The sequence below is a fragment of the Grammomys surdaster genome, unplaced genomic scaffold (genome assembly GCF_004785775.1).
Source record: "Grammomys surdaster isolate TR1022 unplaced genomic scaffold, NIH_TR_1.0 99, whole genome shotgun sequence".
NCBI lineage: Eukaryota > Metazoa > Chordata > Mammalia > Rodentia > Muridae > Grammomys > Grammomys surdaster.
The window spans coordinates 17,902,060-17,918,998 of record NW_021604578.1 but is presented as its reverse complement, the minus strand read 5'-3'; the positions used below and the strand labels follow the sequence as shown (position 1 = coordinate 17,918,998).

Here is a 16,939-nt window from a genome sequence, read left to right as displayed (position 1 = left end):
TTGCAACCTATTGAAAAATCTAAAATTATTCTAAAGCTAAAAGTTAATATATACAGCCCAGAGCAAAGAGAAGCAGGTCATGGGTCACTAAGGAGGGTTTATGTTAGTTTCTCCCCCTCACCCCCCAAGCCGGACAGGACCGGAAGTAGTTAGCTGTTGTTTGATCAACTTGTTTGCTAAAGCAGAGTTGTCAGGCTGGTGGGGATAGATCCTGCTGCCTACGTTTTCACGTTGGAATTTGACTTCTTTCATTTCTCTTCAACAAAGATGTTGGAGAATCTGTCAGATGTGAGCAGATGAGACATAGTCCTTGAACCATGAAATGTCTTAGGACCAGAGAAGGATCCGTTTTTTTAAAGTGCTGACTCAGCACGATGTGTAGGGTGGCTTTATTGGTTTAATCCAGAAGCTATCAGAAATTCAACTAGGAAATTAAAGTGCAAAGGATATGATTTGGGGAGAAATGTATGAGTCTTGAAGACTTAGGAATTGAAGAAGGCATGTGACAGAGAAAGGAGGGGAAATTGATTCCAACGTGTTTCACTTGCTGGCTATGGAATATAGATGACAAATTTGAGAAAACAGAGAACCTGGATTGGTGGTGGGAGAAATAATGAGCTTGGTTTCAGTTGTGTTTGAATTTCAGGCAGAATGTCCAGCTGGAAATGTGTGTTTAAGAGGGATCAAAGTGGAAGGCAGCCTATCCAGGAGGAGCCAGAAGAGAGGGAGCCTTGGAAGGCAGAGAGGTGGCCCTCCTGGCAAAAGAGCAGGAGCTGCTTTGTCACTTAGTTGAGAAGCCCTCGTATCCCAGGGACCAGAAGTAGAAAGTGCAAGTGTCAGAGCTCCTACAAACTTACAGAAGCTTTGGAGTGGGCTAAATCTTGGAGTTAGCAATTAGCAGGTCATATATTCTTGGAATAGGAAAAACATCTTTCAACAAAATCAAAAGAACCCTTTTATTTCTAGAAATATTAATAGGGTAGAGAAATGTTCTGTGGAATGTGTTTTTGCAAAATGCTGATGCAGAAACAGAAGTTTAATACTCTAATTTTTTAAAAATTTATATGTTGTAATCTCACTCAATAAGTAGATAAACTGGTACAGAAATTCTTCCTTTTCCTCGGGGGATACAATCTTACTATATTGCCCAGGTTGGTCTCAACTGCAATTCTTCCTCTGCCTCTTGAGTGCCTGGTCACGTATACCTCCAAGACTGCTTAATACTTAAATTCAGATTATTTATTTGATTACTGAAGCTGAGAATGAGAAGAAGGCAGAAGATTAGAGCAAATTGCCAGAGTTAGTTTGAGGCCAAGCAGAGCAATTCAGTCAGAAGCTGAGAGAAGCCAGATTCAGTTTGGAGAGGAGTTTGAGCCAGAACAACTGTCTGGATCAGCCAGACAGAGTTCAGAAAGAACTAGAAAAGGTGATCTTGGGGGCTGAAGAGATGGCTCAGCGGTTAAGAGCACTGACTGCTCTTCCAGAGGTCTTGAGTTCAAATCCCAGCAACCACATGGTGGCTCACAACCATCCATAATGAGATTGGATGCCCTCTTCTGGTGTGTCTGAAGACAGCTACAGTGTACTCATCAATAAAATAAATAAATAAATAAATAAATAAATAAATAAATAAATATTAAAAAAAAGAAAAGGTGATCTTAATGAGCAGTAAGCCTCCAAGATGACAATTACACCTGCCAAATAAAAGATACATTTACATTTGGCACCTTACCCATGGTTCGTCAAACGGCACTGTCCAGTCATTATACCTAAACTCATTTTTGAGCCAATGTCTCATATCAGGCTAGAGATCAAGACTCCTGAGACAGCACTTTCTCTATTCTACAATCTGCTGTTTCCCTGATTAATATCAGATATATTAAACTCACTGGGAGGTTGGTGATTCTAAGAAGTAATATGTCCTAAAAGTAAAGTTTGATTCTTACCATCACATATGAATACTACACAGCCAGTGCCATTCAAAGTTAGATTTTTAAAAAAACTAGAGCTGGCTGGTGATGGTGCATGCTTTTAATCCTAGCACTCAGGAGACAGAAGCAGGTAGATCTCTGAGTTCAAGGCCAGCCTAGTCTACATGGTGAGTTTCAGGACAGCCAGGGCTACACAGAGAAATCCTGTCTTGAAAAAGAAATTAAAGAGGGAAATTGTGCTTACCCTTCATGTACAAGGCTTTGGGTTCAATTTCAAAACAAAACCAACGGAATACCAGAGCATAGGAAAACTCATTCTTTATGTTCAGCACTGAATAGCTACATGGTGTTGAGTATATGAATATGTGTGGTACATTAACAGATGTCCCTGAGCTGGGCATGGGGATACTTGCTTATCATCCCCAACTCAAAAGACAGAGCTAAGAGTTTTGCCAAAAGTTTAAGGCCACCTGAGCTACATAGTGAGTACCCCGGCCAGCCAGAGCTACATAGGAAGACCCCGTTATAAAAAGAAGAGAATCTTGTGGGATATGGCAACACATAATTGTTATCCCAGCACGAGGGGGGGGGGACACGAGACCTCCAACTCAAGGTCAGTCTGGGCCATGTAGTGTTCCAGAGCATCCTGGGTTCAAAAGGCAAACACTGCAACAAATTCTTAAAACTGATTGCGAATGCAGCAGCACCCAGGAGTCAGGAGGACTGCATGCAGGTTTGAGTCACTACACAGTGACTGAAGTCAGCCTGGACTCTGGATTCTCTTCTCAGAAAACAAAATGAAACAATCTTGTCTAACTCTATGGTTAGCCACAGCTTCCTCTCAGAAATCTTTTTCCCCTTGCAGTGACCAGTTCTGTCTTCTTGGTTGCTGAACATCTAGACTTGCTTGACCATGGCTTTTTTTTTCTTCTTCTTCCTGTTTTTGGTCTCTGGGGATTTGAACCCAGGGCTTCATATATTCTATGCAGATGTTCTGTCAGTGGACTTCATTCTTTTTTTTTTGTTTTTGTTTTTTTGAGACAGGGTTTCTCTGTGTAGTCCTGGCTGTCCTGAAACTCACTCTACAGGCCAGGCTGGCCTCGGACTCAGAAATCCACCTGTCTCTGCCTTCCACCTGCTGGGATTAAAGGCGTGTGCCACCACATGCAGAAGACTTCATTCTTAGTGGAGGCCCAAGATTGCATTTATCAAGCAGGATGCTACAGTAGAGGTAAGTGTACTCTCCCAAGGTGTTATTTCTTGGTTTCATAGGTAATTCCCTGTCTACCATGACAAGTAAATTAGAATAGATTAGAAACAAGCAAGGTTTCATGTGTTTCAGGCTGTATCATGTATCTCCAGATTGTGTGTGGCAGAGGATGACCTTGAACTTCTAATCCTCCTGCCTCTACCTCTTGAATGGCATGTACCGCCACACCAGGTTCATGGAGTTCCAGGACAGCCATGGCTACACAGAGAAACCCTGTCTCGAAAAACAAAAAAACAAAACAAAACAAACAAACAAAGAAACCCAAACAACAACAACAACAAAAAACCCCGATAAAATAAAAAGTATAAAAACCCAGTATACAATTTGTTGGAGTTTGACAAATTATCACACTGGTTAAAATATAAGACAATTCAGGCTGGGCATGGTAGTGTACACCTTTAATCCTAGCACTTGGGAGGCAGAGGCAGGTGGATCTCTGTGAGCTCAAGGCCAGTCTGGTCTACAGAGTGAGGTGTTCCAGGACAGCCAGGGTTATGTATTAGAGAGATACTGTCTCAGAAAAAGAGAAGAACTATTCCATAACCACCCCCAAATTTCCTAGTGATCTTTGAGCTAGACCTTTCCATTCCAAGCAACTATTAATCTATCAGCTGTCACTGACCTACTTAAATAGCTTATACTGGAAGATCCATAGTGAACCAGTTACTATGGCCACTGATCATGTGACCAATACATTTTTTTGTTTGAATACTGACTGCTGAACCAACCCGGGGCCCTGTGCATGCTAGGCAAGAGTTCTACCACTGAGCGACCCCAGCCCTGCTCACTGTGACTGTACACTCAGTGTAACGTCTGACCTTCACCCTGTTGTTGTGTCTACACCAGATGCAATAGATACACTATAGAGTTCCTGTTTTGTTGTATTTGGGGTTTTGATTGTTTAGTTGATTTTGGGAGATGGGATCATGCCATTTAGCCCAGGCTATGCTGGATCTCATTATGAAGCCCATGCTCGTATCAAATTTATGATCCCTCCTCGTTAGCTTCCCAGGCACTGGGACTGACTACAGGTTGTGTACCTCATAAACTACACTTTGCTGCTGTTCTTGTTACTCCTGATTGCTGTTTGGAAGAAGGCTTGCAGTGCAGTCCAAGAGATTTTCAAATTGTTGACTCCCCTGCCTCTACTCCTGAGTGCTGGGAGTACAAGTGTTCCCCACCGTACCTGGCTATTGGATTAAATTCATTGCTGAATAGTCAGTCATTCCTGGAGATGCACTTGAATTATTTCCAGTTTTGTGAAGAATTGCTTTCTTTATATATCCCTGTGTGTGAGTGTATCCGTGTGGAAGAGCATATGTATGCAGGCACATAGGCTTGTGCAACTGTGGAGTCTAGAACTGAGTATCGGATCCTCAGAACTGGAGAAACAGGCATTTGAAGGAAACCTGGCTTGTTAAGTGAGTGCTGGGCTCTGAGCCTCAGACCTCATGATTGCGTAGCAAGCACGCTAAATGCTGAGCCATCTCTCCAGCCCTGTCTTCTAGGCTTCCACTGATCTGAATATTCATACTCCCATTTTGTTTCAACACATAGGGTTCATTTTCTCTTAGGTAGATACTGAAGAATACAGTCACTAGTCCTCATAGTTATAAGAGGCCGTTGAAGCCGGGCAGTGGTGGTGTACACCTTTAATGCCAGTACTCAGTAGGCAGAGGCAGGTAGGAGCTCTGTGATTTCTAGGCCAGCCTGGTCTACAGAGCAAGTTCCAGGACAGCCAGGACTACACTGAGAAACAGAGTCTTGAAAATCCAGAAAAAGAAATCATTCGGCCATTTTCCGAATTATATGGTTTTATGCTTCCACTCACAGTGCATGGGTCTAAGTAGCCTCATGGCCTTGGCAGCCCTTAGAATCACCAGGAGGCTCTGATGAAATTTGACATGGCTTCAGTTTGCAATCACCTGATGAGTAATGTTGAAATATAGGGTACTTGGAAGCTAAAAACAACAGAAAAATTTTATACATGAGATTTATATGGTATCTGCATGTTTTGTTTGTTTCTTTCTTTGTTTTTTTTTTTCAGATACTGTTTCTTTGTGCAGCCCTGGCTGTCCTGGAACTTGCTCTGTAGACCAGGCTGGCCTCAAACTCAGAGGTCCAACTGCCTCTGCCTCCCGAGTACTGGAGTTAAAGGTATGTCGCACCACTGCCAGCATATGGTTTTAAAAGTGAAAAATAAGAGAGTTATCTTGGCAAAAAGCCCAAGACTGGTTCAGTTTCTTTGAAAATCCCAGTCTGCATCTGCTTAAGCAGCAGGATATTTATATTTTCAGTCTCATCTGCCTACAAATTGATACTGTGATTCTATTATTATTATTGTTGTTTATATTTTATTCTCATTGAATTGAAGCTGAACATTAGATTTTTTTTTAACTCACAGTTTAAAAAAAATAACAAGTAAAACATTTCTACACAGTTGCAGCAAAGCCACTGTTTTGAAATGCCCAGTGTTGAAAGCCTGAGATCGCTGCACTCCATTCTGAAGGGAGGACGCTGAGTGTCCTGTCAGAGCAGCAGTTGCTCCCTGTGACCAAGTAAGTGGCCCCCGTGGGCTGGGGACTGGAGGGGTTCAGGGATGGTGCATTCTCTAAGATGTTTTCTCATGGGAGAGAGGGCAAGTCCTGTGGTGCCCTGTCATGGAGCCTTGTGCCGTGACCGTTGTGTGTCCTCATCCTAGAGGCAGGCGTTTATATTTCTACATTTTCTTCTTCTTTGTATTTGTTTAGTAAATGAATCTTTATTGAGCAACAGCTATGTTTTAGGAACTGGGTTAAGTTCTAGTGTACTGTGGTGGGCCAGACAGGAATACCTGTTGGCCTGCCCATTCTGTGTGAGGGTGTTTGGAGCAGGTTTGAGCTGTGGCAGAGGAGAATGTGCAGGTGACTGACCTAACCTGGTGATGGAAGAGATGGATGGAAAGCTGGGCCTTGGCCATTGTACAGGCTTTGTACAGTGTAACTTTTTTTTTTTTTTTTTGGTTTTTTGAGACAGGGTTTCTCTGTGTAGCCCTGGCTGTCCTGGAACTCACTCTGTAGACCAGGCTGGCCTCGAACTCAGAAATCCACCTGCCTCTGCCTCCCAAGTGCTGGGATTAAAGGCGTGTGCCACCACCACCCAGCTTGTACAGTGTAACTTAAGAAGGAGAGAAAAGGAGGAAACCGAGCGGGATGCCTTCCTCGACGATTTACTATGTGCCAGCCACACAGACCCAAAGGTGCCCTTAATCCTGCAGTAATGGGCAAAGCCAGGAGGCAGAGTCTTCCTGGAACAGTGTAGTCAGGGGGAAGTCTCGTTCACACTTGTCTGAATCTTGTACCACTCTCAGACTTGTAGAAACAGAACTCTTCCCTTCATAAGCTTGCATTTGAAGTGTCTGTCACCTCAGCTGACTGACTGGTCTACTCTTCCCTGATCACTAGGGTTCTGTATTCAAGTTCCAGCCTTCCTAGCCTTCCCTACGGTTCACCTCAGTCTTCCAAGTAAGAGCTGGAACCCTTTCTGTGGAAAAGACCCGAGATGTTAAATACTTCTAGTTAGGATATTGAAAAGGCCATTTGTGTGTTAGGTTTTTGTTTTAATTTAATGTTTATTTACATTTATGTGTGTGTGTGCTTGTTTTCTGTATACCACTTGTGTGCAGATGCCCTTGGAGGCCACAAGAGGGTATAGGATCCATGCAGCTGGAGTTAAAGGCAGTTGTGAGTGACCCACCTGATGTGGGTGCTGGGAATTGAACTCAGGTCCTCTGCAAGCAGCAAGCGCTCCTAACTGCTGAGCCATCTCTCTAGCTCCTATTTTTCTTTATTCAACAATGAATACTATCCTTTCCGTAACTTGGCAGTTGTAAGTTAGTGACAGTGAGCATGGCAGTCACTCATGACAGTGGGTGTAGACATCGCTTTGACATAAATGTTTTCATGTCTTTTGGGGGGGAAACCCAGAAGAAGCATTACTGCATCTGTGAACTGCTTTTTTTTTCTTTTAATTTATTTATGTATATGAATACACTGTAGCTGTCTTCAGACACGCCAGAAGAGGGCATCGATCCCATTACAGATGCTTGTGAGCCACCATGTGGTTGCATGGAATTGAACTCAGGACCTCTGGAAGAGGAGTCAGTGTTCTTAACCACTGAATCATCTTTTCAGCCCTCTTCCTCCTCCTCTTCCTTCTCTTCTTCTTTCTCCTCCTCCTCCAACTTCTTTTTGCTGACTGATTTTAAACCATTGCTTTCCCTAACTATTTTCCCTTATGACAGAAACAGCATTTGGCTAATGAGCAAAGTGTCGAGGTCATCGAGCGTGGCAGAGGACATCTGGGAAACAGAGGATGACATGACGGAAGGTGACCTAGGGTATGGCCTCGGGAGAAAACCCGGTGGTATTTATGAATTTCCGTGTTCGACTACATCTAAGAAAAGGTCAGATGGAAAGATCCCAAGCCCACCTCCGTTTCCAAGAAAGGGGGAAGAAAGAAGCGAAGCCGTTTTCCAGTATTCCAGGAATAAGGGCTTACAGGATACATGCGCTCACGGATGCAGAGCATCCGGCTACAGAAGACAGAGCAGCACTGGTAAGATCACTGGGCTTTCTGTTCTCCCCTCCCCTGTGGATATAATCAGGGCTCTTAATCTCCAAGCACAGGAAAATCAATAACAGCAGTAGATTTCATCTTTATCTCTTTAAGATTTTTTTTTTTAGATTAAATTTGTTTATTGGGTGGGACTGAGGGCACAATGCAAGCACAGGCCAAGGCATGCTACAACTCAAAGGAGCCAGTTCTTACTCTCAGCCATGTGGGTCCCAGGGCTAGAACTCAAGTCGTCGGACTTGGTGGCAGGCACCTTTACTTGCTGAGCCACCTCACTGGCCCACGTCTTATTCCCTTGAAAGAATTCGTGGAGTTCAAAAGTAACTGGTGTTTTATTTCTGAGTACTGCAGCAGGCACGAGGCGCAGTAGCTACGTCCGCTCTAATACCACATGCGTGAGAGTCTGGTAGCTGCTTACCACGGTTCCCTTTTTGGTTTTGCAGTTTTATGCCCCGCCCCACCGCCACCCCCACCCCAGTCAACAGTTATTGGGTCCACTAGGTGCCAGGTGCAGGTCTAGGTTCTGGAAATAATAATGAATAAAATGTGCATTTAAGGTGACAGAGACATTCAGTTGGTCATTGTTCTTGGAAAGAAGTTAAAGTTTAGTTCCTAAGTGTTACTATTATCGCAGCCCTTAAGCTTAAGCTAACTACTAAAACCCACTCATTTGACTTAGAACATTCTTACCTTCCTACACATCTGCATAGTAATTAGTCGATATTTAACATAAGTTTCATATCATGATTCTTTAGAAGCTGGGTTTTTTTTTTCTCAAAACCACATATCTTTGGATATTTAAGGGTTCATATTTTTATCATGTTATAATAATTTTTTAATTTTGAAATTTAGGGAAGAAATATTTAGTATTTTGTAATTAAATGCTCTGTATCTTGCCAGGGTGGGGCACATTGGAGACAGGGTCTCTCTATGTAGCCTTGGCTGTCCTGGAATGTACTATGTAGACCAACCTGGCCTCAAACCTAAAGACTTCCACCTGCCTGTGCCTCCCAAGTGTCAGGATTTAAGGAGCACGGTACCATGCCCAGCTAAATAACTGGTATTTAATTAAAGAAAGTATTCATTTTTTTCTCCAATAGATTCTAATTCAGAATTGTCAGATGAACAATTAAGGCAACGTCTTCGTGAAGCTTTAGAGGTATGTCCTCATGATACTGAGTAAGCACTGCTGTCCCTGTCTCTTCTGACAGACCCCTCCTTCCCTTCATCTCTTGAGTTCTTACCTTACAACAGGCCTCCTGTTTCTTACGTGTTCTCTCTCTCTCTCTCTCTCTCTCTCTCTCTCTCTCTCTCTCTCTCTGTTTCTCTGACTCTTTGTCTCTCTCTGTGCATATGTGTGTTTCTCTCTCTCTCTCTCTCTCTCTGACTCTCTCTCTGTGTCTCTCTCTTCTTTGTGTATATATTGCCACAGCACACATGTGGATATCAGAGAAAACTTGCTGGAGTTAGTTCTCTTGTTCCATCCTGAGTACCAGGGATTGAACTTAGGTGGTGAGAGTTGGAGCTCCTTACCCTGCTGAGCCATCTTGCTGGCCCCTCTTTAAAAGCCCTCTGATGTCAGCATGCTTGACCCTTCAGGCTTACCCACCACTTCTCTGTCCGGCTTCTCTAACCCTATCTATCCATCTAAACTTCTGGGAAAGTTGGTATTGCTTCCTTGTTTGTTTGTTTTTTTTTTTTTTTTTGGTTTGTTTGGTTGGTTTTTTGTGTTTTTTGTTTGTTTGTTTGTCTGTTTTGTTTGTTTTTCGAGACAGGGTTTCTCTGTATAGCCCTGGCTGTCCTGGAACTCACTCTGTAGACCAGGCTGGCCTCGAACTCAGAAATCCACCTGCCTCTGCCTCCCCAGTGCTGGGATTAAAGGCGTGCGCCACCACTGCCCGGCTAGTATTGTTTCCTTATAGATGCCTTTCCTCTATGTGGGGCTTGAAAAATCTCTCTTAATGTAATGTCCTTGAAGTCAGAAGACCAGAGAATTATTAGAAATTAGAAAAGAGAGGCCATGTTGATGATATGTCTTGAAGAGAGAGAGCCTTCAATTCCAGATAACAAAGGGAGTTTCCAAGTCGTAAGTTTTCAGGGGGTTGGGGATGCTCTACACCATGTGACCTAGTCTGGACTAGCCTACATGCCAAGGGACGTTGAAGCAGGTGTTCAGTAGGATCTAGACTTACCCTGAAATATGGATGGGCAGAGGGGAGGCTACAAGGTCCCAGCAGAGCTTCTCATCAGCTCTGTATGGAGGGGGAAGAAACTGCAGGATCAAGCTTTGATTGACAGCTTGAGGGTCGGTAACCCAGGTGGTCCAAGGAGCCCCGCCTGAGCCCCGCCCCTATGGGTGTGGCAGCTTTGAGTAGCTTGCCACCTTTCTAGGAAACAGGAACCCTGCTTCCTAAGGTTAGATAACGGGGACTACAGAGGCAAATACCACGGCTGGAGGCACGAACAGAACCTGCTGTCTCTTAGCCTTGGAGGGAAGAAGTCTGAAATCAAGGTTTTCGAATGCTGCGCTGCGTTTGAAGGCTGCTGCAGGCCATGGCGTTCCTAGGCTGAAGTATCTAGTCTCTGCCTCTCATGCATGGCCTTGTCCCCTGTCCTGTCTTGGCTCTCTGCCGCCCCCACCCTCTATATCCCTTCTAGGACTGCACCCAAGGTGCCTCTTATTTCACAGGCGAACTTGCCTTTGGATTGATGCCCACCTTAATCCAATACAACATAATTGCAACTGGATTATATCCTTAAACTAAATGTCACAGTAGGTAAACACATGGCAAGCATCACTTAGGCGTGTATTTCTGTAAGTGCTGCATTCCCACAATGCAAGTGGTGTTCTTCAGCCGCTTCACCTTGGAAGGCTTTTAAGAAGTGGTCCTGGCTTAGATAGACTCTGCTAATCTGTTGTCTAAAGGTGGAAGTGTTTTTGGTTTGATTTGGTTTGTTTTTTTAACTTATCTGTTAAGCCTCCCTTTTCAGATAAGTTCATGATACTTGTTGGGGGTCCAAGAGTCACCCCACAAATCACACAAACACCGATCTCAGTTAGACAGGGAAGGATTTATTGAACACACAACCTGATAGTGAGGGATCAGAACTGTAGCTCAGAATTCTGGGGCTGAGCCATGGCCACAAACATCTTTCTCCATCATCTTATCAAGGAAAAACCCACAAACTCACACTGAGCTCATATGCAGGTGCAGGAAGGGCTGCCTGGTGGTCGGCTCTGACTCACGCCATTTTAAATACAGCAGTTCATATTGACCTTCAACTTGATGGGTCCTACGTAAAGCTTTGTGGAATTTAAGATTAACAAACCTCATACAGAACATAAGGGGATATGTGATCAGCATGACCCTGCTCTGAGTCAAGTTATTATTTTGTGTCAGTGACTGGCAGGGATATTAGAGCAACAATATGAAATAGCTGGCCGGCACGGAACAAAATGACTACAGCTGTTTGGGGGTAGAGGCAGACCTCAACCATGCTGAACATAGCAGGAGGCAGGTGTCAAAATTTAAACCATAGTAGTCACTACAGTTGTATAAATGGCCATGTGCTTACTTTATGTGGTCTAAAGACTTTTCTTTCTATATGTGTGCGGCGGAGCACATCTGTTATCCCAGCACTTGGGAGGTGGGGGCAGGTCGACAGCTGTTCAAGACCATCCCTGACTATGTAAGAAGTTTGACGTATTCACTAGGCAGGTGCCTACGAGGGTAGAAGCAAGAGGCAGGCTTTTGTTCCAGCTGGAGCTTGGTGGTGAGTTCTGATCCACTCCAGAACTGTAGGAGCTCACCTTGCTTAAGGGTGAATGTAGACTAGCCAGCTGGTCAGTTGGCTACATGCCTTGCAAACATTGAGGCTTACCATATCTCTGTCCTCAGGAAGTAGAGATTTTAAAAACAGAACTTGAAGCATCTCAAAGACAACTTGAAGGTAAAGAGGAAGCGTTGAAAATTCTTCAAAGCATGGTAAGAATTTATTTCTGAAAATTCATCACTTAGCATATTCTAATAATAAGTGCCATTGTAATCTCTGCACTCAGGAGACAGTGGCAGGAGAACCGAGAGTTCAAGACCAGGCTACTTCCTGAGATACTGTTTTGGAAACACACACACACGCACATACACACACACACACACACCCCAACACACTCCAAAACCAGCAACCAACAGTAATTAGTTATGTTTCTACCTTGTAAAATAGAAATATCAGTGCTTAATATTGCTGGGTTTTTGAGATACAGATATTTTAATAGCATAATTTCCTGATCTTTTTGGTTGATTTGTTTGTTTTGCTTGCATCTGCATCCTGAGCTGAGATTAAAGGTATGCACTACCACCACCCAGCCCTGATATTTAAATATACAGTTAATTTTTTAAAAGATTTATTTATTGGGCCGGGCAGTGGTGGCGCATGTCTTTAATCCCAGCACTTGGGAGGCAGAGGCAGGTGGAGTTCTGAGTTGGAGGCCAGCCTGGTCTACAAAGTGAGTTGCAGGACAGCCATGGCTACACAGAGAAACCCTGTCTCAAAAAAAAAAAAGATTTATTTATTTATTTATTTATTTATTTATTTTGTATACAGCACTCTGGCTGCATGTATGCCTGCAGGCCAGAAGATTACTATAGATGTTATTACATATCTCATTATAGATGGTTGTGAGCCACCATGTAGTTGCTGGGAATTGAATTCAGAACCTCTGGAAGAACAGCCAGTGCTCTTAACCTCTGACCATCTCTCCAGTCCTTACAGTTTATTTTTACTAACATCTGAATCTAATTTTAAAGCACTTCCATACTTGCAGAATGATTATTGCAAATGTTAGCAGTTACTTCTGACTGCACTCCCTGACTCATGGTACCTATCCATACGACAAGGTTTTCCTTTGTAGTCCTGGTACTCACTCTGTAGACCAGGCTGACCTTGAACTTAAGAGATCCACCGGCCTCTGCCTCCCGAGTCCTGAGATTAAAGGCGTGCGCCACCACCACAGCTAGCAATACTTTCTTCTTTTTATTGCGACTAGTCTATTATATAGCCACATATGTTTTTATTTATCCTTCACCCACCAGCTGATGTATATCTCAATTATTCTTTTGACTATGAAGAATAATACTGCTGCTGCTATGTATATTTGCCTGCTAAGAAAAGTCATTAAGTCAACAACATACGGGAGGGAAAGCTTCTGAATTTTAAACTATTAGTCTTCACACACACACACACACACACACACACACACAAATGTTTATGTGACTTCTCATTTTGCTAATAATGTGTTATCTTAAATTAAGTGTGAGGCTGGAGAGATGGCTCTGCAGTTAGCAACACACACTGCTTTTGCATAGGGCCCAAGTTTGGTTCCCAGCACCCATGTCAGGCATCTCACACGTACCTGGAACTCCTGCTTCAGGATATCTGACATCCCCTTCTGTCTTCCTCATATGTCTACACACACATGCACACAGACACACAGAAGTACACATACTGAAAATAAACCTTTAAAAAATAAAATGTGCATTTGGGTACATGTGCATAGATATTACCATGTGCAAGTAAGAATGTTTAAAACTTAATTTTAGCTGGGTGGTGGTGGCACACGCCTTTAGTCTCAGTGTTTGGGGGGAAGGTAGGCAGATTTCTTGAGTTTGAGGCACATATAAACTCTGTCTCAAAACAGACAAACAGCAACAACAAACAAACCCCTTAATTTTATTGATACTGTTTTTATTTTTTCATAGGCAATGCTTGGCAAAGCCACAAGCCACACACAGACAATGCTTCAAAAAACTATAGAACAAAAGAGATCTCTGGAGAAGGTATTTGCAACTGTTAGCATTGACGTAATCATTCTGATAATATTTAACCATAACTTCCTTAGGCTCACCACTGAAATGGGTGTGTTGTTCACGGTGCTTTGGGTAAGGAGTACTTGAGTCTTTGATGTTTTTCCCTTTGGACACTTACATTTTAAAACAGATTATCACAGGGGTAAATTATGGTTTCTTTATTTCCCTTTTCTGGTAGCAGAAGGTCTACAAACTTGGCACTTCTTACTTTCTCTTTTTCTTCCTCTGCCTCAGGCAGGGTCAGTGTGTTTCTGAATGTCTCATTGTATATGAAATTAGGATCATTGTAAATCCCTTTTTCTTTTTTCTCTTCTTTCTTTCTTTTCTTTTTTTAAAATTAATTAGTTTATTTCTTATTTATTATGTGTACTGTGTTTTGCCTGCATGCCAGAAGAGGGCGTTAGATCTCATTACAAATGGTTGTGAGCCATTATGTGGTTGCTAGGAATTGAACTCAGGACCTCTGGAAGAGAAGCCGGTGCTCTTAACTGCTGAGCCATCTTTCCAGCTCCAATGTCTCTTTCTTATGTCAATTTTATTGTCCCTTGATGGAGCCATTTGGGCAAAGACTCACAAGTGTAAATTTAGTTTCTGGTCTCTATATGGGCAGACATGTGCACTAAGAAATCTGAACTCAGTACAATGATTTGTTTTTAAAGATTTTTTTTTATTTATGTATTTTATGTATGTGGCTATTTCGTCTGCATGTACAACTGCACACCAGAAGAGCACATTGTATCTCCTGGGAGATACAATTATAGATGGTTGTGAGCCACCATGTGGGTGCTGAGAATTGAACTTAGGACCTCTAGAAAACCAGTCACTGATCTTTTTAAAGATTTATTTATTTATTTTATTTATGAGTACACTGTAGCTGTCTTCAGACACACCAGAAGAGGGCATCCAATCTCATTACGGATGGTTGTGAGCCACCATGTGGTTGCTGGGATTTGAACTCAGGACCTCTGGAAGAGCAGTCAGTGCTCTTAACCGCTGAGCCATCTCTCCAGCCCCCAGTCACTGATCTTAACTGCTGAGCCATCTCTCCAGCCCCCTTTTTGGTTTGTGATTTGTTTTGGGGACAGGGTTTCTCCGTGTAGCCCTGACTGTACTGGAACTTACTCTGTAGACCAGGCTGACCTTGAACTCAAGAGCTACCTGCCTCTGCCTCCTGAGCACTGGGATTAAAGGTGTGCGCCACCACCATCCAGCAGTACAGCTAATTTTGAACCGGAACAGTTTAAACATTTTTTTTCCGTGTTCAGTGAACTTTGGCAAAGTGTCTCTGAGTGTTAAAGTCCATTCAGTGTACAAATGCCATAGACCCTTCAGAGCGACATTTTACTCTTTTTACTGTTGTATGATTTGCTTTACCCTTTAGTGTCACTAAATGATTTTTACTGATAACTTTCCATGAAATGCCCCCCCTTTTTAAAATTGGAAGGTAATATTTCTCTTTCTATAGGAAATAAATGCCTTGCAGTGGGAAATGGAATTTGATCAGGATAGATTTAAAAATATAGAAGAATCTTGGATCCAAAAATATGACAGGTTTGTATATTTATGGCTTTGAGAATTAAATGTAGGGCCTTGTGCATGTTACACAGTTGCACTACAACTGAGGGATGTTTTTAAAAAAGATTTACTGTTATTATTTTTAATTATACACATGTATGTCTAAGTGTGGGTATGTGTACATGAGTGCAGAGCCCACAGAAGCTAGAAGAAGTCTCTGGATCCCCTGGTGCTAGAGCTACATACAAGAGATGTGACTGTATCTGCCTGACTTGAGTCCTGGGACCTGAACTGCAATCCTTGCGTGTGCAGTGTGTGTTTTGACCCCTGAGCCGTATCTAGCCCTTGGGTTTCTGGCTTTAACAGATTTATTTCTCTTGTTAAGCTTCTGATGCTGGATAATGAAGGACATTTTGTAACTAATTTCATTTTTATTCAATAAACACAGTGTCCCATTTCTTTCTTTCTTTTTTTTTTTTTTACAGTGCTGCAGGCTCAGGCTAGACAAATGCTCCATCCCTGAGCTGTATTGCCAGTGCCCCCCCCCTTGTATTTTTTTTTAAATTACGTGAGCTCTAATATAAGATTTACCACCTTGACCATTTTAAAATGTATAGTCCCGCCAGTCAGTGATAATGTGTTCCTTCAATTACAGCACTCTGGAGGCAGAGGCAGGTGGATCTCTGTGAGTTCGATGCCAGCCGGGCTACACAGAGAAACCCTGTCTCATTAAAATAAAAAAAGTATAGTTCAGTGTTATTAAGTCCCACATAGGATTGCATGCTTGTAAGACCAATACTAAAGAGTCTAAGGCAGCAGGACAGCTGTGAATTTGAGGCCGATCTGTACAGTACAGCGAGGGCCACTTTGCAAGATCCGATCTCCAGAAACAAATAACATAATCGCGTTAAACCAGGTATGGTGGCACAAGGCTGTAATAACACTAAGAAGGTTTAAGCAGGGGGATTAGGTCAGCTTAGGCTATACAGCAAGACTCTGGCCCAAAGCAAACAAGCATAGAATGGTGGTACATGCATGGAATGTCTATGCTTGACTGAGGGATGGCAAGTTCAAGATCATCCTCAGCTACTTAGAGAGTTCAAGGTCAGCTCAAGCTACATGAGACAAAAATCCACAGAGAGAAGTCCATTTTCCAGCCATCACTGTCAGGCACCCAGAGAGCCCCATCAAACGGAAACTGACTTTCAGTCTCTTGTCTCTGTGAATCTGACAACTCTGAGTGCTTCATATTTACAGAATCATACAGTATGTGTCATTTTCAATTGTCCTGCAAGATTCCTCTATGTTGTGACATGTTTCAGAATTTCTTTCTGAGATATCTAGTTTCTTCCAAGAAGATTCTGATATTGATGTGCGTGTGTATTTGTTTACACCTTCAATCCTAAAATGGCCACTTGGGCTGGCTTCTGCCTTACAACTATTTTGAGTAATGATGCTAGGAACATGGGTGTGTATTCTCTTGCCCCATCTCCCAATGAAGGACTTTTGAGTTGCCTTTTTTTTTATTTAAAGAATTAAAGTGGGCTGGAGAAATGGCTCAGCAGTTAAAAGCACTGACTGAGGTTCTGAGTTCAATTCCCAACAACCATATGGTGGCTTGCAACCATCTGTAAGGATTAGAGCAACACTAGGCAGGAGATATAGCAATGTCTCATATGCCCACCCCATTCATCCCTCCCATCATCAGCATCCCTCCATCATCAGCATCCCTCACATCATCAGCA

At 42.8% G+C, this 16,939-nt stretch overlaps 1 protein-coding gene across 2 annotated transcripts in view; it reads left to right on the top strand.

The window, feature by feature from the left end:
- Positions 1–3,006: 3,006 nt before the first annotated feature.
- Positions 3,007–16,939, top strand: part of Ccdc125 (coiled-coil domain containing 125) — a 23,905-nt gene continuing 9,972 nt past the window's right edge. For both annotated transcript variants that reach the window (XM_028784027.1, XM_028784025.1), the window contains exons 1-7: positions 3,007–3,162; positions 5,642–5,759; positions 7,484–7,797; positions 8,916–8,974; positions 11,715–11,801; positions 13,572–13,649; positions 15,145–15,230. In XM_028784027.1, the coding sequence (XP_028639860.1) occupies positions 7,500–7,797; positions 8,916–8,974; positions 11,715–11,801; positions 13,572–13,649; positions 15,145–15,230 (608 nt within the window). In that variant the 5' untranslated portion in view covers positions 3,007–3,162; positions 5,642–5,759; positions 7,484–7,499. The remainder of the gene's footprint in view (positions 3,163–5,641; positions 5,760–7,483; positions 7,798–8,915; positions 8,975–11,714; positions 11,802–13,571; positions 13,650–15,144; positions 15,231–16,939) is intronic.